The 26,138-nt window shown below is 42.8% G+C and overlaps 2 protein-coding genes across 2 annotated transcripts; one reads left to right on the forward strand and one right to left on the reverse strand.

The window, feature by feature from the left end:
• Positions 1–14,735: 14,735 nt before the first annotated feature.
• LOC310927387 (microfibril-associated glycoprotein 3-like) lies at positions 14,736–17,616 on the reverse strand (the record flags this gene model as incomplete). Its single annotated transcript, XM_083889682.1, has 3 exons — positions 14,736–14,939; positions 15,479–16,180; positions 17,412–17,616. 2 exons carry the CDS (start codon positions 17,614–17,616, stop codon positions 15,486–15,488), a joined length of 900 nt encoding a protein of 299 aa, XP_083745808.1. The 3' UTR covers positions 14,736–14,939; positions 15,479–15,485.
• Positions 17,617–18,863: 1,247 nt separating this feature from the next.
• Positions 18,864–26,047, forward strand: fam114a2 (family with sequence similarity 114 member A2). Its single transcript, XM_083889311.1, has 13 exons — positions 18,864–19,113; positions 19,430–19,775; positions 20,204–20,299; positions 20,482–20,573; positions 21,748–21,882; positions 21,982–22,149; positions 22,229–22,352; positions 22,443–22,528; positions 23,320–23,406; positions 23,498–23,622; positions 23,728–23,800; positions 24,323–24,376; positions 25,007–26,047. Exons 2-13 carry the CDS (start codon positions 19,451–19,453, stop codon positions 25,106–25,108), a joined length of 1,467 nt encoding a protein of 488 aa, XP_083745437.1. The 5' UTR covers positions 18,864–19,113; positions 19,430–19,450; the 3' UTR covers positions 25,109–26,047.
• Positions 26,048–26,138: the final 91 nt, after the last annotated feature.

The raw sequence follows: 26,138 nt of genomic DNA on the forward strand, positions 1-26,138 counted from the left end.
GTCACAATAAGACGATAATTCCGACTAAAATCGAGCTTGTCTTAGTCAGACTAACATAGCTGGATAATGCGATTCATAGTCCCATTACTCCAAGTCGGACTGGAGTCAGACTTGGTGTCCTGCCCTCAGACGACACAGGTGTTTGCGGTCTGAGGCCCCGAGCTCAACGCCGCGCGACCGTTAGCGCTAATGTGCTAATTTGACAGAGATCGAGTGAATGTTCCGCTGCAGAGCCGCGGGTTAATGTGGTGTCCACTCTCATTTCCTGGTTATTAGGGCTGAGTGATTATGACAGCGTTTTCTGGGAGTTTAAATTCCCTCTACAGAGTGAAAGAAAGTTGCTGGGGGTTTTTTTGTCTTCAGAACTTAATTTGTCATAAATACATCAATATGTGTTGTCGTCCAGCTTAAAAACATTACAAAAAAATTACAAAAAAGTCAAATTAAAACATTAAAAAAAGGTTATAATGCAACAACTTCATTGTTCTGGACATAAATTAAGAATATAACGTTTTCAACACATTTAATTGTGCTATACAATGTATATTTCTTGTCTTTAAAGTTGTATTGATTTTAACTGTATTATATAGACCAGGGGTCACCAACCTTTTTGAGATGAGAGCTACCTTAAGGGTAAAAAATAATATGGAGGGCTACCACATTAACATTTTATGCACCATTTGTTTTTGTTTACCATTTAAAGGGACAATGTGTAGTATTTATGGGTTTATATAACCCAAAATCCACTTTTTTAAAACATATTATGTGCTCCTGCATTGTCTAGTCGCTGTATAATAGTTTTTGTTTCATTTTCGTAGTGTTTCAAAAAGTCTTGTAAAATAACATGGTCGCGGGCGCTATAAACTACTTTCTTCACCTTTAAATGATTAATATTATGCATTCAACTGCATACACATTCATTCCAGTGCTTACTCCTAACGATTACCAGTTTTTATAAACAATATCAAAGATATTTTACTGAGCGATCATACGGATACATGCAAGTGAGGTGAAGTGAAGTGAGCCCGCGGGCACCGTATTGGCTGCCTGCGGGCTACCAGGTGCCCGCGGGCACCACGTTGGTGACCCCTGATATAGACGTTAGCGGCTAAAGCTAAAGCTAATGGATGACGGACACATACGTAGTACACAGGTACGCTGGTCATTTGTAGCGCTGCTCTTTTTGTTTCATAAACAGACCGCTCCGGTTTCAACTGTAGGCACGCTAACGGCGCTCGAGGAGCTAACGCAAGCTAACGGAGCTAGCTGGTAAAAGGTGACTGGACTCCGGTGTAAAACTGCGTTACTTTAGAGACTCATTTTCACAATCGGGATGATGGAAACGCACCATGCGCTAACGTTAGCGCCGTGAACGCGCCCGCCCAGCGCTAGTATGATATGTTTAATGTAGAGTTTGAATTAAACAAAAACCTCAGAGCCATAACTCGCTTCCCTCTCGCTGCCACGTAAATGTCAGCGAGAGGGTTTTTTCCTCAGACGGCAGCATGAACTTCTTCTGTTGCCTTGTTTATTTGAATAATAGCGACGACTTAGCACTGAGAGAAAGAGAAAATGAACCTTTAGTGACTTCAGAGTGACTTTAAACGACTTTCACAGTCTGTCCGCTCAAATTTAAGGAACCAAAACGTTATATTTTTTTCACTGCACTGACAGAAACGTATCTGTCGTCTCAGAAGGGAGAAGCATTAGCCTGAGCGGATTATTGATCGCGTGGTTCCTCGGATGATTTAATGCTTTTTTTTAAAACTCTGCCAAGAACATTTTTGTTTAGTCGCCATCTTGGGGGTCACAGCTGTTACCATGACGCTGAAACTTCAGATCCTGAAACTGAAGCCAATTCAGAAGTGCATCAAAACCTGCAGTCTCTTGGCTCATCACCAGGGGGTCCAATTTTTGGGGTTTGAGGAAGTGGAAAATCACACCCGAATTGTCGTTTTGCAGCTGAATCAGCAGCGCCAAGGCTGGTCCAGTGGTCAAGGACGTCGCTTCGCTGCTCGACACGTCGTGGGTTCGAGTCCAGCTCAAGGTAAGGATCTTCGAGAATGTGTGTGTGTTTGTCTGGGTAAACGTAACTTAAAAAACTCCACAAAAACAAATTTCAAACCAAACTAGAAACTCTCCGTTCGTCGGGCATTTGCGTTGCGTTGCGTTGCGTTTGCGTCATTTCAACTTCGCCATCAACACCTGCAAGGACTGTGGGAACGGGACTTTAGCTTAGCTATCCTGGAAAAGGCTAGGTACAGGTTTGTTTGTTTTTTGTTGATTGTGAAAGATGTCTTTATCTCACTGTTAGACAGACTTTTCCAACAGGAAACTCAATTTCGTAAACCGTAAACCCCATTTCAGTCATAAAGAGGGATTTCTTGATATGCAGATGATGTTCTTTTATATTTAGAAAGTCCCCAAACACAAACTGGTGTGAAATTGGCCTTTACTAAAATCTAGTTTAAAATCTACGTCAGTTTAAGTCTACGATATCTTAAGAACATGCTCACGTCTTTATCTCACTGTTAGACAGACTTTTCCAACAGGAAACTGAAGTTTGTAAACCACTCACTCTCCCACACCAAAGCCCATAGAGATAACCAGTGATTTTAACATCACAGCACGCAGGAGTTGCAGGAGTTGTTGATCCACTGCTGCCTCCATCACTAACTTCAAACATATTATTTTAGTGACTTCGGCTTTTAAAATACTTTGTTTGGGTTTAAATCAGTGACACAAAGTGACCACACGAGGCAGCAGTAGACCAGCAGCTCCTGTGTCCCGGCAAGCTAAAATCACTGATTTTCTTAATGGGGTTTGGTGTGGGAGAAAAACTTGAGATAAAGACGTGAAAACACTTCGATCCGCTCAATATGTTGCAGTGAATTCATATTTTACAAACACGTGTGCAGGAGCTGCTATTTACCGAGTTGCTTTTTTTTTTTTTTTTATCTATGTTTAAACGCTGCCGTATATTTCCCCTGCGACGAGGCCTTCGCTCACTCTGAGTTGTGGGCGCTTCAGTGGTGAAGCGATCATTCGTCCACTGTCACCTTCGCTCACAGAGGAGGAAAAAGAGCGGCTTGTATTGATTCGCACAGAGAATAACGGCCGGTGACCTCCGTCCTCTTAACGTTAAAATGATCCGCGCTCCTTCAATCAAACGTGAAAAAACAGCGACGACTTTGCGATTCCTCTGGGGCGGATCGATGTCGCACCACGCCGCGTTCACAGTTTCGTGCTAAACGCGGCATTGATGCACGCCGCAACACTTTGTGACTTATTGCTTTCTGACCTTTGGTGGCATTTGGAAAAGGGCAGCGCTGCAGACAGACGTATGCAAATAGTCGCCGCGGCGAGTTTGATATGAGCGGCGTCTGTGTGACGCTGATGTTTGACTTGATGTTACGACCCACAACAACGCACACACACCTCAGTGTTCTGCATAATCTTTCTGAAACATAATCAAATCACCATCAGCGAGTGGAATCTGAAACTGCCCTTTAAGGAGAACGAGGACGAGGAGCGGCTGCATTTTTTAAACGCGCCTCACCTTTGACCTCGCCGTCATCAGAAATGCGTCCAGTCAGAGTCGTTTTCGTCGAGGTTAATTGAATAAATCCGCGTTTTTGTCCTGCGCGACCTCAAAGCTCAGCTCACATTTTTGTCAGACCAGGCACGATATTTACAAAACGCTGATTCAGAGAAGTTTATCTGTGAGTTTGTCCTTCTGTTAGCGACTTAACAGCTAGGTCATCAACCAAGTATGTTCCTATTAAATCTTGGTAAGACTCTACCCACTGAAGGCGCCACAAAAAAATATGACATTTTCAAGAAATCCCCATCTCTTATAATAGGCAACACAAAAAAAAAAAAACTCAGATTTGAACAAAATTTGGTGTGTGTGTGCAGGATCAGACACTTTACTATTATGCTAAGTTTCATCTCGATCCGATCCAGATTGCAGATTTGACTGCAATTTTAACATGATCTGCTCCCACTGAATAACTTCAGATTTCTTACAATGGGTAAAACTGTAAAAAGATATCTCATATCTCTGTTAAAAATCATTGGATTTCTATGGAATTTGGTACATGTGTGTAGGATGAGACACTTTACCATCAGACTAAGTTTTGTACAGATTTGGCGGCAATTTTACCTTGATTTACTCCCATTGAACAAGTTCAGATGTGTATATCTCAATGACATCTTCCCAGATCTAGAAAACGATATCTCGTATCTCTGTCAAACATCATTGGATTTTAATGGAATCTGGTACGTGTGTGCAGGATCAGACTTTCTACCATTATCCTGAATTTCATCCAGATTACATCCAGATTACAGATTTTACAGCAATTTAAACATGATTTACTCCCATTGAACAAATTCAGATGTGCATATCTTTGCGACCCATTTTTTTTTTACAATGGATACAACTGTAAAACAATATCTCATATCTCTGTCAAAAAACATTGGATTTGAATGGAATTTGGTATGTGTGTGCAGAATCAGACGCTCTACCATCAGGCTAAATTTCATCCGGATCTGATCCACATTACAAATTCACAGGTCTGTGCTCTCTGGCTGCTCTCTCCATTCCGTCCGTTTCTATGAAATCCTGTCGCTGATATTGTTGAGACAGTTTTATCAGATTCCATCCCATAAAGAACACACACACACACACACACACACAGGGAGAACGAGCCTGTTTGTCCTTCCACGTTCCCTCAGAGTGTCAGTAAACGAGACAGTGTTGGAAATCCTCCGTTCCTCCCTGTGACAAGCAGGATAATTGGCTCTCAGTCACAATCTGTGCTGCGCGGTAGAGAAGAAGCTGCTGCTTTCATAAAGTGCTGTGTCACTGTCTGCACACACTTACCACCCTCACTGTGTGTGTGTGCGTGCGTGTGCGTGTGCGTGTGCGTGCTCGTGCATTCGCGATCGTCACGTAGCTTCGGTGTCGACCGGGAGAAGAAAAAAAGAGACATTTCACTGTAAATGATAAGGTTTGGAAAAACACACTTAACCTTTCACTCGTTCTCACAATAAAACACATTTACAGACGCACACACAGACACACACACAGACACGCACACACACATTCAGCGATGATTTGTCACAAGATGAAACGCATCGTTCATTTATTCGCGACAAAGGTCACAGATAAATATCAGGTTGGGATTTTCCCACTGACTCAGATCCACGTTTGAATAAAAGACACTAATGTGATTAAAAGTAAAAGTAGAGTAAAAGTGAACAATGAGGACAGGTGAACGATGAGGACAGGTGAGCGATGAGGACAGGTGAGTGATGAGGACAGGTGAACGATGAGGACAGGTGAGTGATGAGGACAGGTGAACGATGAGGACAGGTGAGTGATGAGGACAGGTGAACGATGAGGACAGGTGAGTGATGAGGACAGGTGAACGATGAGGACAGGTGAGTGATGAGGACAGGTGAGTGATGAGGACAGGTGAACGATGAGGACAGGTGAGCGATGAGGACAGGTGAGTGATGAGGACAGGTGAGCGATGAGGACAGGTGAGCGATGAGGACAGGTGAACGATGAGGACAGGTGAGCGATGAGGACAGGTGAGTGATGAGGACAGGTGAGTGATGAGGACAGGTGAGCGATGAGGACAGGTGAACGATGAGGACAGTTGAATGACGAGGACAGGTGAGTGATGAGGACAGGTGAACGATGAGGACAGGTGAACAATGAAGAAAGGTGAGTGATGACAGGTGAATAATGAGGACAGGTGAATGATGATAGGTGAGTGATGAGGATAGGTGAACGATGAGGCCGGGCGAATGATGACAGGTGAATAATAACTAATCTGATTAAAAAATGGTGATGAGGACAGGTGAGTGATGAGGACAGGTGAGTGATGAAGACAGGTGAACGATGAGGACAGGTGAGTGATGAGGACAGGTGAACGATGAGGACAGGTGAGTGATGAGGACAGGTGAGTGATGAGGAAAAGTGAACAATGAGGACAGGTGAACGATGAGGACAGGTGAGCGATGAGGACAGGTGAGTGATGAGGACAGGTGAACGATGAGGACAGGTGAGTGATGAGGACAGGTGAACGATGAGGACAGGTGAGTGATGAGGACAGGTGAACGATGAGGACAGGTGAGTGATGAGGACAGGTGAACGATGAGGACAGGTGAGTGATGAGGACAGGTGAGTGATGAGGACAGGTGAACGATGAGGACAGGTGAGCGATGAGGACAGGTGAGTGATGAGGACAGGTGAGCGATGAGGACAGGTGAGCGATGAGGACAGGTGAACGATGAGGACAGGTGAGCGATGAGGACAGGTGAGTGATGAGGACAGGTGAGTGATGAGGACAGGTGAGCGATGAGGACAGGTGAACGATGAGGACAGTTGAATGACGAGGACAGGTGAGTGATGAGGACAGGTGAACGATGAGGACAGGTGAACAATGAAGAAAGGTGAGTGATGACAGGTGAATAATGAGGACAGGTGAATGATGATAGGTGAGTGATGAGGATAGGTGAACGATGAGGCCGGGCGAATGATGACAGGTGAATAATAAGGACAGGTGAATGATGAGGACCTTTCTCTTGCCACCTTTCATATGTTCGTTCGTACGCTCGTTCCTTTGAACGTTCTATCTGTCGTTTGTTCGTTCTCTTTTTCTTTTCTTTTACGACTTTAATGAGTTCTAATGAGTGACGTCGCTCAAACGTTCACCTCCATGATGATTTCATCTCACAACAGCGATCGGCAGTAACTCGTTCACGTCGTCTCCGCGGTAACACGCGGCTCCTCCGAGTCCGAGTCTCACGAGGCGAACATCATAATCGTAAACGCTCCACTTGTCACAGAGAGAGCGACAGAGGTAGAGACGGCGTTTGAATACATTAAGAGAACACTTTACGTGTTATTGCCTCTTCGACCCCCCTCGCTGATGACATACACGTCTAAATTGCAAAGTGAAAAAGCCGTTAATGTCTCCCGTGCTCTATCATCTGCCACTTTTAGAGTCAATCAGTCAGCACGCGATCAGCATCAGGGGGCGGAGCCAGACAGCCGGGCCATTACGTCCACACACTGTCCTGTTAAAGACGTCCATTACCCAGTCTTCACTGAGCTGTGGACCATTACCAACCAAAAAGGTAATCAATTGTCCTCGCTCCTCTTCACATTTTCGTCGTCTTCTTCTTCTTCTTTTACGGCGTTAAGTCTCTCTCTCGCGCGGGCGATCTATCCTTAAATCCCTCGGCGATTAGCCGTGTTTGCTCGCGAGTGCAAATATCACACTCTGCAAATGACAAACAAACAGAGAGTGTCATTAGTTAAAGCACACAATATACAAATGGACTCCCACTTAAGTGGGCAGCCTTTCTTTAAGTACCCCCCCCCCCCCCCCATATACACTCTTTGGATTCCACTGCTTTTTCACACATTAACTGTAACGGCGTCATAATGCGAGATGGTTCACTCTGGAGAATATCTCTAAAACCTCCATAATATCATTAAATCACGATATTTACTGTACATAGCTGATGTTGTGGTAGAGGACACGATGGTGCTGGTCGCCAAAGTCTAGATCTGATCCAGATTACAGATTTTACAGCAATTTAGACATGATTTTCTCCCATTGAACAAGTTCCGATGTATTAGCTTAGCGCCATCTTAACAGAACAGGATGATTTTTTTCGTGACTGGCTGGTGATGCCAGTAAAATTTTGGTAAGCATCTACCCACTGATGATCACAAAACAGTATAATTTTACAAGCAATCCCCATTTCTTACAATGGGTAAAACTGTAAAAGATATCTCATATCTCTGTCAAATATCAGTGGATTTGAAAGGAATTTAGTACATGTGTAGAGGATCAGACTCTCTACCGTCATCCTAAATTCCATCCAGATTGGATCCAGATTACAGATTTGACAGCAATTTTAACATGATTTACTCCCATTGAACAAGTTCAGATGTGTATATTTTAGCGAGATCTTAACAGAACAGGCTGATTTTTACTGTGACTGGTTGGTGATCACACAAGTGTGCTCCCATTAAATTTTGGTAAGAATCTACCCACTGATGATGTCACGAAACAATACAATTTTGCAATGGGTTAAACTGTAAAACGATATCTCATATCTCTGTCAAAAGTCATCGGATTTGAAAGGAATTTGGTATGTTTGTGTAAGATCACACTCTCTACCATTATCCTAAATTTCACCCAGATTGGATCCAGATTACAGATTTTACAGCAATTTTAACATGATTTACTCCCATTGAACAAGTTCAGATGTGTATATCTTAGCGACCCATTTTTTACAATGGATACAACTGTAAAACAATATCTCATATCTGTGTCAAAAATCATTGGATTTGAATGGAATTTTCTAAGTCTGTGCAGGATCAGGCTAAATTTCATACGGATCTAATCCAGATTACAAAGTGTACCTAAGACACAAATGCTTCAAGAAAACGTCCAGGATGAATGTTGGACGAGATGGTACGGTTGACGTGAAGGCGTTGAGTCAAGTTTAAACCTCCATTATATCACTGTTGATGCTAACATGACGGTGTTGTCGTCAAAACCACTCTAGTGAGGTTAAGTCCAGATAGAACCCAAGAAACCTACGTCAAGTTAAAGACATTTCTGGTGATATATTAGCATAAATTACATTTAAAATACGTATAAATGTTAAAAACGCTTCACTCCGTCCACCTCTGTCTCTGTCGGCTTCATCATCACCAAAGCCGAAAATGGTCCAGTGGTCAAGGACATCGCTTCTCTGCTCGACATGTCGTCGGTTCGAGTCCAGCTCAAGGTAAGGAACAAAACTAAAACCTCCTCAAAAATGAATCTCAAACTAAAACTTCTTTTGCGTTTTGTTGAGTTTTGCTAAGTCAAGTTTAAAGCTGTTATTGTTGCCGTTTGTTCAGTTTCTATTGAGCCACAACCAGGTGTGAAGTTTCATTGATTGTAGCTGTAACCAACCAGCTTCTACTCTGGTGTTTCGCTGGTGCTATGGCTATTTCAAACATTCTCTCAACACAGATATGTACATCAATAGTCTGCCGTTACAATTGATTTGCCTCGGGTGCACTGTGGAGTCAGTATGAGTGTTTCTAATGCCATGCTAGCAGGTACCATTGACTTGCACTAGCCATAGCACCAGCGAACTCGGCAATTAGAAGATTTCTTGAAAACGTCTCCAGATGTCGCCATCACACCGGCTGAGTTGGAAAATAGGTTTTATGTCCAAAATTGGAAACACGTTCTTCAGATATTTTTTTGACTTAAATTGATGCATAAATTCTTCAGGTGAGTCTTTTTAAAGTGGCGAAAATGGCCTTTTTCTTGTTGTTGTTGTTGTTGTTGATGATGACATCGATAGAAACTCATACAACCACACTTCTAAAACCCTGAAATGTGGCTTTAATGAGTTAAAACGAGCAGATGATGGTGCTCGGTCATTTGGCAGCACTCTGGACTCATGAAGACGTTTTTCAGAGCAGCAGTTTGTGTCAACACACACACACACACACACACACACACATTCTTGTACTTGCTGCATACTGAGGACCGGGTAAAAGAGCTGACAAAGTGAGGACCAGCATTTCCACTTTATAAATCAACACAATTACAAATATCTACTTCATGAATGACATCTACAAAAAATTTGACCCAAAATGTTTGGTCCAAATTTTTTTTTTAAAGAAATTTACCCAAAATTTGACAAAAACGTCATACTATACTGTCATCCAAAATTTGAAAAAAAAAAGTATGCAAAATTTTTGGTCCAAAATTTGAAAAAAAAATTTGACGCAAAAATTTTGGTCCAAAATTTGAAAAAAAAAATCGGACCCAAAATGTTTGGTCCAAAATTTGACAAAAAAAATGACAAAAAAAATTGATGCAACATTTTTGGTCCAAAATTTGAAAAAAAAAATTGGACCCAAAATGTTTGGTCAAAAATTTGAAAAAAAATTGACGCAAAATTTTACAATTTTTAAAAAAAAAGTCATACTATATACTATGTCGTCCAAAATTTTTGACAAACAGAGTATAGCATGTTATAGCAACCTAAGGAAGTGATTTCAATGAAAACAAAGTGAGGACCGACCAAAATGTCCTCACTCCGTAAAAATGTCCTCACTTTGTTGGTTAAAAACCCTCACTGGTCCTCAGTATGGTGCAAGTAAAAGAACACACACACACACACACACACACACACACACACACACACACACACACACATTAAGAGCCTGAATTCAATAATCACCAGAGACATTTGACTCATATTGTGATATTTCTTCATAGTTTCATCGACAATAACACGATGAGATTATACGTTAAAGTGGCAGCAGAGGAGCTTTATTATCTCGTTATGTTGTTGTTGTTGTTGTTGTTGTTGTTGACGACACAGTTGCGTTCGGTTCAGCACAAATAAAGTTTGTTACGCGTTGTTTACGATGATTCATGGCTTCATCTGTCACTTCACACAGCTCTATGTTCCTTTTTTCCAAATTAGGCCCAATCCACCAAATTAGGTGGATTAAAGTGTTGGAAAGTGCAGAAGTAAATGAGTTATTAGTTTCTTTTTGGAATCAAATAACTGTTTTGTTTTCATTAGAAGGAATTCATAAAAGTAAATTAAAACTAAATTCAGCTATGCACTCATTCAATTCGATACTTAATTATAATATGAGTTTTATGAATTAACTCATAATCCTGACTTTCAGACTACATAATCCAGAAAACACAAGTTATCGGGGAAGATTACGGATTAAACGTCAAACATTTGTTGACCAACACTGCCCTCAAGTGGCCAGAGTGAGTAAAGCAGCAGCAGACAAATCTCCATATACACAGATAAGCCATTTTTTCGCGCTTTATCCAAAATTCAAGCACTTTTTAAACCTTGAAAACACAAAACGTTTGTTCCACTTTGTAAAATGCCTCTTAAACCTCCAAAATATCATAGTTAATACTGACATTAGTGTATTTATGTCCCTGCTGTTGTGGTGGGCGACACACGACAGTGCCGTTGTTGTCATCAAAACCTCTAGGGAAGTTAAGTCCAGAGAGGTCAAGTTAAAGGCATTTCTCGTGATATATCAGCAGGAATTACATTTAATATACGTACAAATGTTAAAAACGTTTCACTCACCTGTTTCTCTGTCAAGCCCAAAATGGTCCAGTGGTCAAGGTTGTCGCTTCTCTGCTCGACACCTCGTGGGTTCGAGTCCAGCTCAAGGTAAGGAACCTCCAGAATGTGTGTGTGTGTGTGTGTGTGTGTGTTTGTCTGGGTAAACAAAACTAAAACCTCCTCAAAAACCAATTTCAAACCAAACTAAAACCTCCTCAAACACAAATCTAAAACTCCGTTCGTCAGTCACTTGCGTTGCGTTGCGTTAGCCTTGCGTTTGCGTTGCGTTTTGCTAAGTCAAGGTTAAAGTTGTTATTGTTGCCGTTTGACTCAGTTTCTATTGAGCCGTCACCACCACCAGGGGCCTGTTTCACAAAAGTAGGATAAGGGATTAAGCCGGGCTATGTTGCTTATCCTGGCTTAATTTATCCGTGATCCGGTTCCTCAAAAGCAGGATAGGGGAAAGCAGGATATGTTATGACATAAGTTACCATGGAGATTTATCCTGTGGCGTTAGCCTGGTCTGGAGCAGGCTAAGTTCCAGGATTTATTAAATCTCATCCCTCATCACAGCCAGCAAAAATTTACCATTCAGCAGGATGTTTTCACACACACAAGTTCGCACACACACACATGCACGCGCTCGCATACGCACGCGCTCACACACACAAAGTGTATTTTACAATCTAAAGGAAGTGACATTTACACATTTTCACTCACAATTTCAACTCATTATCAGAGTACAACTACGTTATCGGAGATGTTAAATAACTTTTTGGATCGTAAATGTGACGGTTTCGGGGGAGGAATTGACGTGTATTTCCGCATTACTTACGCATTTAGGCGATCAGTTTTTCTCGTTGGTTTATTACCGTGTTTCATTTCTTTTTTGATTTGGTCTGTCACTTTTTCACTATTACAGCCTCCGAGGACGAAAAGAACGCCGCAGTTGTCATGGTGAATCTGAGAATCTGTGATCGACAGCGAGGTCTATTTGAGGAAGCTGTGTACACGCACTGATCCAGGATAGGTTTCACCTGGCTTGATGAATCTGTGTCTAATCATCCTGGCTCGGTCTTTGTGGAACCAACTGAGCCTTGACGCCCTTGTTTTGGATTCGTTGAACCAGGCTCAATCATTCATCCTGGATATCTGAATCCTACTTTTGTGAAACGGGCCCCTGGTGGTGGTGACGGCTCAATAGAAACTGAGTCAAACGGCAACAATAACAACTTTAACCTTGATTTAGCAAAACTCAACGCGAACTCAAGGCTAACGCAACGCAAGTGACCGACGATGGGATTTTAGTTTGGTTTGAAAATGGATTTTGAGGAGGTTTTAGTTTTGTTTACCCATTCTCGAAGTTCCTTACCTTGAGCTGGAGTCGAAACCCACGACGTGTCGAGCAGAGAAGCGATGTCCTGGACCATTGGACCATTTTCTGCTCTGGTGACGCTGAAGCCGACAGAGACAGAGGTGGAGGGAGTGAAGCGTTTTTAACATTTGTACGTGTATTAAATGTAATTCCTGCGACCCCCCAACCGCAAGACAGCTGGAGGGGGTAGAAGGTGAAGCTGTCAGGCTGCAGGCTGTCAAGCGCCCATCGCAAGGGTCGAACAAGATTTTACCTTTAGTTGCATCGTCTAACAAAGAGTTGCCGAACTTTGACCTCTTGCAACCCCCTCCTCTAACCTTCCCACTCAAGGCCTTGCCAAGTCTCGCCTGTTGCAACCTGCAAGGGTCTGGAATTGAACCTGCCACCTTGTGGACTCATTCCCATGGTTGTGAATAAAACCACTGCACCGCAATTTCTGACGCTAACTGGGACACACACACACATTCTCGAAGTTCCTTACCTTGAGCTGGACTCGAACCCACGACATGTCGAGCAGAGAAGCGACGTCCTTTACCACTGGACCATTTTCAGCGCTGAAGAAACAAGCTTGAGTTTGATCATGTCCTGGACTGGCCTGGGCCAGATCTGTTTGTAGCATGGAACGCACGCACAAGAGTCTTGAAACGGAAACAATTAAAAATAACAAACTGACTGCTGTTTTTTTTTACAAAACACCAGAGTAGAAACTGGTTGGTTACAGCTTTGTTGGCCACGCCCCCTACAATCAATGAAACTTCACACCTGGTGGTGACGGCTCAATAGATACTGAGTCAAACGGTAACAATAACAGATTTAACCTTGACTCAGCAAAAGTAAAGAGGTATTTTCCAAAGTGGAACAAATGTTGTGTTTTCAAGGTTGAAACGTGTGGAAAGTCTGAATGGCAAACAGGAAGTGGATGATTCCACAATGATAAAACGACACAAACGACCAACGAACAGAGTTTTAGCTTGGTTAGAAATTGGTTTTAGTTTTGTTTCGAGAGACAAACACACATACATTCTCAAAGTTCCTTACTTTGAGATGGACTTGAACCCACGACGTGTCGAGCAGAGAAGCAACGTCCTTGACCACTGGACCATTTTCGGCTCTGGTGATGACAGTTGCTAATATATCACCTAGAAATTACTTTTTGACCTTTGACCTTAACTTGTGTTCTCTCTGGACTTAACCTGGAAGGTCTGAATGGCAAACAGGAAGTGGATGATTCCAAATAGATTTAGCTAAACTTTCAATTAAATTAGCTCAGATCAGATTAGCTTAGATTCGAGAACTGAAGCGGCACTAATTTTATTGCGTGTTTATATTATATATATTGTGTAACTGTGTCGTCAACAACAAAGACAACATAACGAGATAAAGCTCCTCTGTTGCCACTTTCACATATAATCTCATCGTGTCTGGAGCGTTATAGTGTGTGTGTGTGTGTCCATTTCCAGGTGGCTGTTGACACAAACTGCTGCTCTGAAAAACGTCTTCATGAGTCCAGAGTGCTGCCAAATGACCGAGCACCATCATCTGCTCGTTTTAACTCATTAAAGCCACATTTCAGGGTTTTAGAAGTGTGGCTGTATGAGGTTCTATCTTTGTCATCATCAACAACAACAACAAGAAAAAGGCCATTTTAGCCACTGAAGAATTTATGCATCAATTTAAGTCAAAAAAATATCTGAAGAACGTGTTCCAACAGGAAACTGAAGTTTGTAAACCACTCACTCTCCCACACCAAACCCCATAGAGAAAATCAGTGATGTTAGCTCACAGGGGACACAGGAGCTGCTGCTCTACTGCTGCCTCGTGTGGTCACTTTGTGTCACTGAGGTCAATCTGCGAATAATTTGCAAACATTGTAAGTTAGTGATGGAGGCAGCAGTGGATCAACAACTCCTGTGTGCTGTAATGTTAAAATCACTGATTTTCTCTATGGGCTTTGGTGTGGGAGAGACAGAGAGTTCCTGATATTTAAAGCAACAGCACCACCCGGTGGCACGTCAGCCACATTACCCGAGGAAACAGAAACAGACGTGACCTGTTTTTTTTACGACTTCATTTATTGACGACCTCAAACAGAAACATACAGACACGCAACAGCGTCACCAAACACTAAACATTCGTCGCCAAGCCTCCATTTTACACACATACAAAAAACAACGTCATATTTTTTAAATTGTATTTCATCTACGAACTTCAAGTATGTCACAACAAATACATCGGACATGTTTCTAGACACTTTTAGATGATTATGACTTTTTAAATGACTCGCTGAAATCCAAATGAGTCACTGTTTGCCTTCCGTACGTCACTTCGCTAACTGAGGTTCACAGAAACTTGCGTATTTTGTGTTCCAAGTTCACGTCGTCGTAAATCAGAGTTTCCTTCCTCTGCTCGTCATTCACTGCAAAAAAAAGAAACAAAATAAATTTTAAAAATGTCTTTCTTTTTTTTAAACCTTTAAATTAATTATATCTGGCTGTTTATTGTGTTGATTTGATGCATCGATGCTCAAGCATGACTCGGCACATACGAAAGCGTGACTTGGGAAAGTATGAAGCCACGACTTAGCATGTTTAAGAGCATGACTCTGCCAATTTAACAGTATGACGACATAGTTATGTGAGCATGATTGACAAGACATCAGAGCATGACTCAGCACATGTGAAATTATGACTCTTGAAGACATGAAACCATGATTGAACAAATCTGAGAGCATGACTCAGCACATAATGAAAGCATGACTTGGGAGAGTATGAAACCATGATTTAGCACGTTTTGAGAGCATGACTTGGCTGATTTAACAGTATGGCTACATAGTTATGGGAGCATGACTCAGCACATGTGAACACATGAGTGATACCATGATTTAGCAGGTTTGAGAGCATGACTCGGCAGGGATGATAATCCTGACTCAGGCTACACGTCGCTTTCATACTGCACCTTTGTTTCAGACTACGCCTCCTTCTTCCGAAACGGCGTGGATGGACACTTTGACGTCGTCGCCGCCTCCGTCGTTTCCTCGCCTCTCATTGGACAGCAGCACCTGGCAGACTCCCTCCTCCTCCTCTCTGATTGGGTCAGAGCAGGGCGGGCCGATGGCTTGTTGCTGGGTACGACACATCGCCACCGTCCCAGCGTCCGTCCCAGAGTTGGCCGCGGCCTCGGCACCAACCTCCTCCGCCCCCGCTCTGCAGTTGAGGATGAACGGCGGCAGAGGGACGCTGCGCGCCAGCTCCTCCATGTGGCGGGCGAACTCCATGGTCTTGTACTGCGTGACCTTGGCGAGCTCCAGCGTCTTGGCCGACGTGATGATGGGGATGCGCTTGGCGACCTCGAAGGCCTTCTGCAGCTTCTCGGCGCCCTCGCTGCGGAACAGCTCGTTGATGGCGCGCTCCGTCTTCTTCAGGTGGCTGCTGACCATGCAGAGCCGCGCCACGTTCAGCACCATGGTGACGGAAAACGCCACCAGACAGACGATGACGTAGTACAGGCCCAGACCGCCCGACGTGTACGCCACGCGCAGCGTCACCGTATAGTTCCCGGGCTCGCCGGCGGCGGCCACGCACGTGTAGCGGCCGCGGTCGTCGAAGGAGATGCCGCTGATGTTGAGGGCGCCGTTCTCCTGAATCTGCCACTTCACACCTGAGACAAGAACAACAGTTTGTGTCGTGTTCGTACATAAATGCACATGTTTAAATTAGTGCTGGACGCTAGGTTAACGCACGTAAACATGACGTCACACGCGTATCTTTCCAGGTCAGTCGTCATGGAAACACGTCGTGCGCTATTGTGTGCGTTAACATTGATGCCACTATCTTGTTAACGTGCCCAGCACTAGTTTAAATGAAATAAAATAAGTAAATAACTAGAGGTGGGCACGCGTTAACACATGACGCGTTTCCATGACAACTGACGGGAAAAAGACGCGCATGACGTCATGTTTACGTGCCGTGACACCGAGTCCAGGCACCGTTTACCAGTTAGCTTCGTTAGCTGCATTAGCTCTTTTAGCGCCGGTTAGCGCGCCTACAGTGGAACTGTTTATAAAAAGAAAAGAGCAGCGCTAACAAATAACTAGCGTACATGTATACTGCGTATGTGTGCGTGCCTCTGTTTTTAAAGTTTAGCGTTACTTTAGAGACTAATTTTAACAATCGGGAGTCACGTAAACATGACGTCACGCGCGTTTTTTTTTTCAGTAAGCCGTCATGGAAACACGTCGTCCGTTAACGCCGTTAACCGCTGCTATCTTGTTAACGCGCCCAGCACTAGTTTGAATGAAATTAAATCAGTAAATAACACATTTATACAAATGCAACCACAATATTAGGTACACTTCCTGGGACTTAAAGGTGAAGTAAGTAGTTTATAGTGCCATCTAGAGGAGAGGCTGAAATTTACAAGAAAGACCTGCTGCTCTGCTCACCCCCTCCCTTCCCTGAGCGCTACGGTATCCTCAGCTGGTCAAATGTCGTCCTCGTCGTCTTTCTCCGTGTCAGTAGATGAGGTTCGTGAGGTGAGGGAGAGGGCGAGCTACCACGGCCATAGCAGACGAAGCGGAGAGAGAGGAGGCGGGACTTCTGCTACAAGTAAAGAGACGCTTGATTTGTTCTCTCGCGTTTGTCCTTACAGGCTCCGGTAGAAACATGGCGTCTCGCTGCTAACAGTGGCTATGCAACCACGGCCCGCGACCGTGTTATTTTACATGACTTTTTGAAACACTACGAAAATGAAACAAAAACTATTATACAGCGACTAGACAATGCAGGAGCACATAATATGTATAAAAAAGTGGATTTTGGGTCATATAAACCCATAAATACTACACATTGTCCCTTTAAAGCTCTTTTTTGGACGTTAAAGCGTCTCTCACCGGCGTCGCCGCCCCCCAGCAGAGCTCCCTTTGGGTCGTACCACCTGACGCCGCCGTGGCTACTCCAGGTCACGTTACATTCGACAACGACGTCCGAGCCCTCCTTCACCACCAGGTCGCGGCCGGTGACCTCTGACCTGTTGTGGGCCGCGGCGTCTGCGGCCTGCAGCAGCAGGACGGCGAGCAGCAGGCGTGACGACGACATGACGAAAGAGGCGAAACCTGCAGAACAGGAAAAGTCAACACAACATTTTTTACTGCGTCCTCATCACAAAACAAATTATAATTACATTTAAGTGATTTATCTTCACCTACTTCTCAAATATGACTCTAAATATGATCCATTTCATAATAAAAGCACTGCTCTGTGTTACATACATAAGTAAACACTGAGAAATTCGATCATATTTCATCTCTGACAGTGTTTGGCAGTGAAAAGGCTTGACTGACACTTCGAAAATAGCATTATTTTGACCCATTTCCGGTGATTCAGGTGATAAACTGTTGATTTAAAAGCCAAACACAAAGTTTATTCTCACCTGCAGCTTTAACTCTCACCTCATCCACCTTCAAACATCGTTTTCAGTTGAACTCGAACAAAAACTCGACGTCCACTTCCTGGTCCAAGCGCAGGTAGACATGAGTGGGCGTGGCCTTGTTGTGATTTCCTTCCGTGCAGGTGTTCTTCTTCTTCTGGTTTGTTTTTGTTGTTGTTGTTGTACTTTTAATACAATACCGCCACCTGCTGAACCGGAATAAGAAGAACAGGATGTTAAGCGTGTGTTTGTAATTACGAGGCTACCAAATCAAAATAAGTAACTTTGATTAAATTAAAATTAAACTAACTAATATGAACAATGTTGGTAAACTTTTTTAATCTATTTTTTTGTCCATTGATTAATAAAAAATGAAGCATTAACATAACATAAACATAAATAACAAATAATAATATAAATATTATATATTATGTATATTATATAATAGATTATCAAAAAATATTTTATGCTTTTATTATTTTTATTCGTTTCGTTATTTGTTTGTTGTGAATGTTTGCCACATAATTCAGATCTAAATTGTTTTGTTTTGATAGTCCCGGAAACTACATTTTAATCTTGTTGTCGTACGTTTGACGTGATTAAAATTTGCGTCAAGCGACCTGTCGAGTGTTGGAGATGAACCGGTAGTGGGTGGGGTTTTGTCGTCAGAATAAAATCCTTAAAAAAAACACGTCACACGCTTGAGCGAGATAATAAGTAAAATATTCACCAATATGTCAATAAATGTAAACATTTATACCAAAGTAATCATATTTCTCACGTCACATAACGTGTCGTTCTAAGTATTCAGAGGATTTGTTTTATTTTATTGTATTGTATTTTATTTTGGAGGTCGCTACCGGAACATGTGTGTTGCTAGTGTGGCTAACAGTTAGGACGTGCGGAGTGAAAACAAACCGTGACGTGGCTAATCCTGCCGCACATAAAAGTCAGAGAGAGAGAGAGACACGCAACACGCAGATTATTCTCAGATTTATGGACGATTGAAGAAATCGGAACGCGTCAACGACTCAACTTAAACCCCGGAAACAAACACAATCGTTTTAAAATCTCGATTTTTAGCCGAGTTCGGGAGGGAGTCGCGGCTAGCTGCTGCTAGTAGCCTCCGGAGCTAACAACACACACACACACATACACAGAGAAAGGTAAACAGTATGAAAGTGTGTCTTTTTAATGTCAACAATATTTTATAGACAATAAATTATTATTATTTAAATAACATGTATATTAATTCATATGTAGATAAATGCATGTATCTTGCTATATGCAGTATGTAGATAGTATACACACATAAATACACCCTATTCAATCCTGTGTGTGTTTATAATATATATATGCAAATGTATGTACATATGTATGTACACTTTTATTATATCTACATATGTAGATTTATACACACGTGTGTATATGTATGTACATATGTATATATATATATATATATATTTTTGTGTCTTTTTGAAGGCATGAACTGAAGGCGTCAAGATGTCCGACAGTGAAGCTTCGGCAGCTGAGGGTCAGGAGGTCACTGCAGGAGGAGGAGGTGCAGAGGAGGCGCTCGACAACGCCGCGCCGCCAACCGACGTTTCCCCTGACGTAGCCCCGACGAGGAAGGCCAGGAGGAGAGCAGAGGTTCAACCTGTAGCTCGGGAAGAGGAGGTCGAGGAGAAGAAGGAGGAGAAGGAGGTGAAGGAGGAGGAGAAGGTGTCGTCCCCCAGTGAGTCGTCAGTGTCTCAGGCGGCCTGGGGTTACTGGGGCAGCTGGGGGAAGTCCATCCTGTCCACAGCGACGGCCACTGTGGCCACTGTGGGTGAGTGCACACACACACACACATTCTTGTACTTGCTGCATACTGAGGACCGGGTAAAAGTGCTGACAAAGTGAGGACCAGCATTTCCACTTTATAAATCAACACAATTGCAAATATCTACTTCATGAATTACATCTATATAAGAGCTACTGAGTGCAGTACCATAACATGTCTGCAGGTGGAACCCCAGAGCAAAAAAGTGTGTGAAACACCAGGGCTGGTAAACGTCTTTTTGTACCAAATTGAGGAGCTCAATAGCATGTTTACAACCTCAGGAAGTGATTTCAATGAAAACAAAGTGAGGACCGGCCAAAATGTCCTCACTTTTTAAAATGACCTCACTTTGTTGGTTTAAAACCCTCACCGGTCCTCATTATTCCACAAGTGGAAAAAAAACACACTGTAAGAACACCTGTGTGTCTCCGCAGGTCAGGGCCTCACTCAGGTGATCGAGAAAGCCGAGACGTCGCTGGGAATCCCGAGTCCCACCGATCTGTCGGCGCAGGTGGACGAGGAAGAGAAACGTGAGCTTAAACGTTAGCTTAAATGTTAGCGCTGGATCGTTAATAAGCTAAATATTCTTAACATGGATTTCAATGTTCATGAAATCAAAAGAAAGTGGCTACAATTCTTTAAAAACTAGCCTTAAAACGAGGAAAAACAGGCTAAAATGTGAGTAAAATAAGTCAAAGACGTGTCGTGTCAGTTTCTCCCGCAGGTGACGGCGGCGAGTCGGACTGGGCAGGGGGCGGAGCTATGGGAATGTTTTCATCGCTGTCCAGCGTCGTCCAAAACACCGTAAGTTTGATGAGCAGCAAAAAAAAAACAGAGTTATTCCATTTTTGACCTTGGTAATGTTCAGCTAATGCTAAAGCTAATGCTAGTGCTCATGTGAGTCAGGGAATCAATCAATCAATCAATCTTTATTTATATAGCCCACAGTTTACAAAACATAGTTTGTCTCACGGGACTTCACAGGGTTGGTAACATCCTCTGTCCTTAGACCTTCGACCAGGGTAAGGAAAAACTACCAGGGAAAAAAACCCTTGTAAAAGGGAAAAAGGGTAGAAACCTTAGATGGGAAACGTGGATCCAGACAAATATCTCTGATTTTAGGTCTCTTGGGTTTCTGGTCTCAGCCAGGTATTAGGTGTTTCTGCTCTTAGGTTTCTCCAGCTTCTGGTCCTGGGTCTCTGGTCTTAGATCTCTCTGTCTTAGGTTTCTCAGGTCTCTGGTCTTGGGTCTCTCAGGTCTCTGGTCAGATCTCTCAGGTCTCTGGTCTTAGATCTCTCAGGTCTCTGGTCTTAGATCTCTCAGGTCTCTGGTCTTAGATCTCTCAGGTCTCTGGTCTCTCGGGTCTCTGGTCTTAGATCTCTCGGGTCTCTGGTTTTAGATCTCTCAGGTCTCTGGTCATGGATCTTTCAGGTCTCTGGTCTTGGATCTCTCTGTTCTCTGGTCTTGGATCTCTCAGGTCTCTGGTCTTAGATCTTTCAGGTCTCTGGTCTTGGATCTTTCAGGTCTCTGGTCTTGGATCTTTCAGGTCTCTGGTCTTAGATCTTTCAGGTCTCTGGTCTTAGATCTCTCAGGTCTTTGGTCATGGATCTCTCAGGTCTCAGATCTCTCAGGTCTCCGGTCTTAGATCTCTCAGGTCTTAGGTCTCTCAGGTCTTCGGTCTCTCAGGTCTCAGGTCTTAGGTCTCTCAGGTCTTAGATCTCTCAGGTCTTCGGTCTCTCAGGTCTCAGATCTCTCAGGTCTCTCAGGTCTTAGGTCTCTCAGGTCTTAGATTTCTCAGGTCTTAGGTCTCTCAGGTCTTAGATCTCTCAGGTCTTCGGTCTCTCAGGTCTCAGGTCTCTCAGGTCTTAGGTCTCTCAGGTCTTAGATTTCTCAGGTCTTCGGTCTCTCAGGTCTCAGGTCTTAGATCACTCAGGTCTCTCAGGTCTCAGTTCTTGTGTCTCCTGAAATGTGGTCTCAGGGGAAGACGGTGATCAGCGGAGGTCTGGACGCTCTGGAGTTCATCGGGAAGAAGACGATGGACGTGATCGCAGAAGGAGACCCTGGTTTCAGGAAGACCAAAGGTCTGATGATCAGGAGCAGCACTCTGTCACAGGTGAATGAAGGTTCCTGTTCCACGTCCAGGAAGAACCTTCTCGTCTTTTACTGAGGACCACACTCTCTCTCTCTCTCTCTCTCGCTCTCTCTCTCTCAGGTGTTGCGGGAGGCGAAGGAGCGAGAGGAGCTTCAGGCAGCAGAAGAAGACGAGTCTCCAGACTCTCAGAAGAAGGCGCTGGCTCACTACGGCATGCTGTTCGACCACTTCCAGGGTCTGTCTCACCTGGAGGCTCTGGAGATCCTGTCCAGGGAGAGCGAGGCTAAGGTAGGAGCGCGAGTCGGAAAACATGACGACGCCGACGATGACGAAGAAGAAGGCGGAGTCTGACGAGTCTGTGTTGCAGGTGAAGTCTGTGCTGACCACGCTGTCCGGAGACGAGCTGCAGCGCCTCAGGGCAGAGCTGGACCACATCAAGGACTCCTTCTCTCTGGTGGAGTTTGACGACGAGGACGTGGACGAGCAGAAGGGTACGATCGCGCTTTAAAAAAAAAAATTTGATTCCAGGAGTTTTGAATTCGCAGACCGCAAAAAATCTTACGTGAAAGGTGTGTTCGCAGACGGAGACGGCGCCGAGTTTGAGAAGGAGCTGGCGACGGCTTTGGAGGGTTTGAGCGTCTCCATCTCGGCGGACAAACTCAGCAATGTAAGACGCACACTTTGTCTCTCACACCAAAGCCCATAGAGAAAATCAGCGATTTTAGCTCACAGGGACACAGGGACCAGCGCTGCTGGTCTACTGCTGCCTCGTGTGGTCACTTTGTGTCACTGATTTAAATCTAAATGAGGGATTTTTAAAGCCGAATTGAAGAAAATAAGACATTTAACGTTAGTGATGGAGGCAGCAGTGGATCAACAACTCCTGTGAACTCCTGTCTGCTGTGATGTTAAAATCACTGTTTTTCTCTATGGGCTTTGGTGTGGGAGAGTGAGTGGTTTATAAACTTCAGTTTTCCTGTTGGAAAAGTCTGTCTAACAGTGAAATAAAGACATGAACTTGTTCTGTAGAAATCGTAGACTTAAACTGACGTAGATTATATTTAGTACAAAAGGCTCAAATAACTAAAAACTGAAGTTTGTAAACCACTCACTCTCCCACACCAAAGTCCATAGAGAAAGCCAGCGATTTTAACATCACAGCACACAGGAGTTCACAGGAGTTGATCCACTACTGCCTCCATCACTAACTTCTAACGTCTTATTTAGTAAAATTCGGCTTTTTAAAAATCTTCGTTCAGATTTTCTTCAGTGACACAAAGTGACCACACGAGGCAGCAGTAGACCAGCAGCTCCTGTGTCCCTGTGAGCTAAAATCACTGGTTTTCTCTATGGGCTTTGGTGTGGGGAGAACTGAAACTTCAAACGTTTCCTGAAGATGTCGTAGACTTTAACGGACGTGGATTGTGTTGAGTCGCTAAATTGTTTTTGCTCCATCAGGCGTGTAAGAACACCTGCAGTCAGATCAGTCACATGACTCAGACGGAGAGGGACGGAGAAGGCGAGAAGAAAACTCCCTCTGTCGAGGTTTGACCGACTCTCTCTTTTTTTTTAAATCTCTTTTATAATTATTCAACTCTGTTCTACTTTTTAAAAATGTTCCGTGTCTGAATCTCAGGAGATTCACGCCACAGCCATCAGGAGTCTGGCAGAGCTGACGGCGAGATCCATCGAGCTTTTCCACAAACTGGCCGAGAAGATCCTCCTCTCTGGAGACACCACGGACGCCGGCGTCCTGTCGCAGTAAGAAAACACTTTACTTATATATACGTATACATATATATATATATATATATATATATAAATACACGTATATATATATAATCTATATTTCTTGTGTTTCCTCAGGTTAACCGTCGTTCTGTGTAAAGAACTATCGCTGCTCTCCAAGAAGTTCACGTCCTGTTTGACCACGGTGGGGGTAGGTGTCAATCAATCAATCGAACTTTATTTGTATAGCCCACTATTTAGAAAACGTAGTTTGTCTCACGGGACTTCACAGGGTTGGTAACATCCTCTGTCCTTAGACCTTCGACCAGGGTAAGGAAAAACTACCAGGGAAAAAACCCTTGTAACAGGGAAAAGGGTAGAAACCTTAGGGAGAACCACAGGTGAGGGATCCACTCCCTGGACGGACAGACATGCAGTAGATGTTACCCAAAACATACAATACATAATGACAAGAATAAAAAGTGAAAAGTCTTTAGATGCCAGGATCCATCTGGATCACTGGGTGTTAATAAATCTATTAAAAATAACAATAACAATAAGCGTTAAAATATGTATATATATATATATTATATGACCCTGTCATTCAAAATGACAGAAAACAAAAAAGTCTAGCGCAACCTCTGATATATATACTCTATATATTTATATATATATATTGAATGAAGTGAACGAATCAAACGCCTCCTAAGTTTATAAACTTTCTGTTTCGCAGTTGAACGAGAAAGGCGACGTCCTCAACCCGCTGATTACCGGAGTCTTTTTGGAGGTTTGTGTCACACAAACACACTCACACATATATATACATGTAAATATATATATATATATATATATACATACACACACACACGTACATATATGTATGTATATATATATATATAGATAGATAAAACATAGATATAAAGAAGAATACAAAACATGTTCTTAAAAATCAGTTTATGTGGATGGGACATTTTTGGCCTTAAGGTGCCAAGTGTTGGTATTTCACACTACACCAAAACTAATAATGCAAAAAAAAAAAGATTGCGATTGGCAATCGGTGACATATCTCAGACTGTGCTATCCCGCCAAAATAAAAGTTTTTTAAAACATGTAATATATGTAAAATATTGCATTTTTTTTTTTTTATTTACGTTTAAGTATTTTTTTTTCAGGTTTAATTTTGCTTTAAAAAATCCCCATTGAAAAAAAAAAAAAAAAAAAAAAACCTGTATATAATTAATCGCAGTTTATGTGGATGGGACGTTTTTGGCCTTAAGGTGCGAAGTGTGAGTATTTGACGCTACGCCAAAACTAATAGAGTAAGTTAATTTAGAGACAAAAATAACTACTTTTAACGATTGATAAACGTTTTAAGTACAATGTCGTAACGCAATATTTCACCATCCCTCCTCCACAGGCGTCGAACAGCGCCTCCTACATTCAGGACGCGTTCCAGCTCCTGATGCCCGTCCTGGAGATCTCGCACATCCAGAGGAGAGCAGATTCCGCGGCGCGCTGAGCGGCCGCCGTCCACCGCATCCGACCTTTGACCTCACGACGAAGGTCACAGCTGACCACTTCCGTTTTAAATAAAAAACAAAACCCTGCCTGTATGTGTGTGTGTGGGGGGGGCGAGGTTCTAAATTTACAGCTCAGGACATAAATACGGTTTCGCACCTGGAAGGAAAAATCAGTGTTATATAATCTATAGCAAATTCAGAAAATCCTGAAAAGACGTTCATTTTATTTACGTACAATCAGGAATTATCACGTAAATTTGTTTTATCAGTTTACGTGGATGGGACGTTTTTGGCGTTAAAGGTGCTACGAGTTAGCATTTGACACTACAGCAAATATAATAAAGTTTAAAAAGATAAACATTTACGATTGGTTATCAGGCTGTGTTGTCCGGCCAAAATAAAAGTTTGTATCATGTATAATACTGCATTTCTTTGTTTATCTAAAGTTTACAGGCATTTTTAACTGGCTTCTGTTTAAGTGTTTTTCCTTCATGTTTTGGTTCAAATGCAAAAAAAAAAAAAACAGGTAAAATTGATCGCAGTTTACGTGAATGGGACATTTTTGGCTCTTTAGGTGCAAAGTGTTAGTATTTGACGCAACAGCAAAATTAATAAAGCAAAACAAAAAGATTAGGATTGGTAATCTGTGACGATCTCAGGCTGTTGTCCCACCAAAATAAAGTTCTCAAAACAGTTAAAAAAAACTACATTCACAAATTTGGAAGTTGTGTTTGGTAACGTGGTATTTTAAGTTATTTCGACGAGGTGACATTTTAACATTTACATAAGGGTTATACTATAATAAAAAATCATCATCCAAATAATGTCATAACTTTTTGATATTGCGCTGCCCCCTGCTGGTGGCAACATGAGGTTTGTAAAGGTGTTTTTTCAAATTAAAGTGCTTTCTTATCATCAGCCCAGTCTGTTGTTGGATTGATTCATTACCATTTATTTGATTTCATATATGACCCTAATGAAATAATACGGTACAAAAGGAATGAACAGAAATTAACAACAGAGCGACAA

Source organism: Microchirus variegatus (genome assembly GCF_963457635.1).
Source record: "Microchirus variegatus genome assembly, chromosome: 5".
Taxonomy (NCBI): domain Eukaryota; kingdom Metazoa; phylum Chordata; class Actinopteri; order Pleuronectiformes; family Soleidae; genus Microchirus; species Microchirus variegatus.

Coding starts and splice junctions, on each gene's coding strand:
- fam114a2 (XM_083889311.1), top strand. CDS start 19,451: ATGTCCGACAGTGAAGCTTCGGCAGCTGAGGGTCAGGAGGTCACTGCA. Junction 22,150..22,228: donor CCAGGGAGAGCGAGGCTAAG/GTAGGAGCGCGA, acceptor TCTGTGTTGCAG/GTGAAGTCTGTGCTGACCAC. Junction 23,801..24,322: donor CCTGTTTGACCACGGTGGGG/GTAGGTGTCAAT, acceptor TCTGTTTCGCAG/TTGAACGAGAAAGGCGACGT.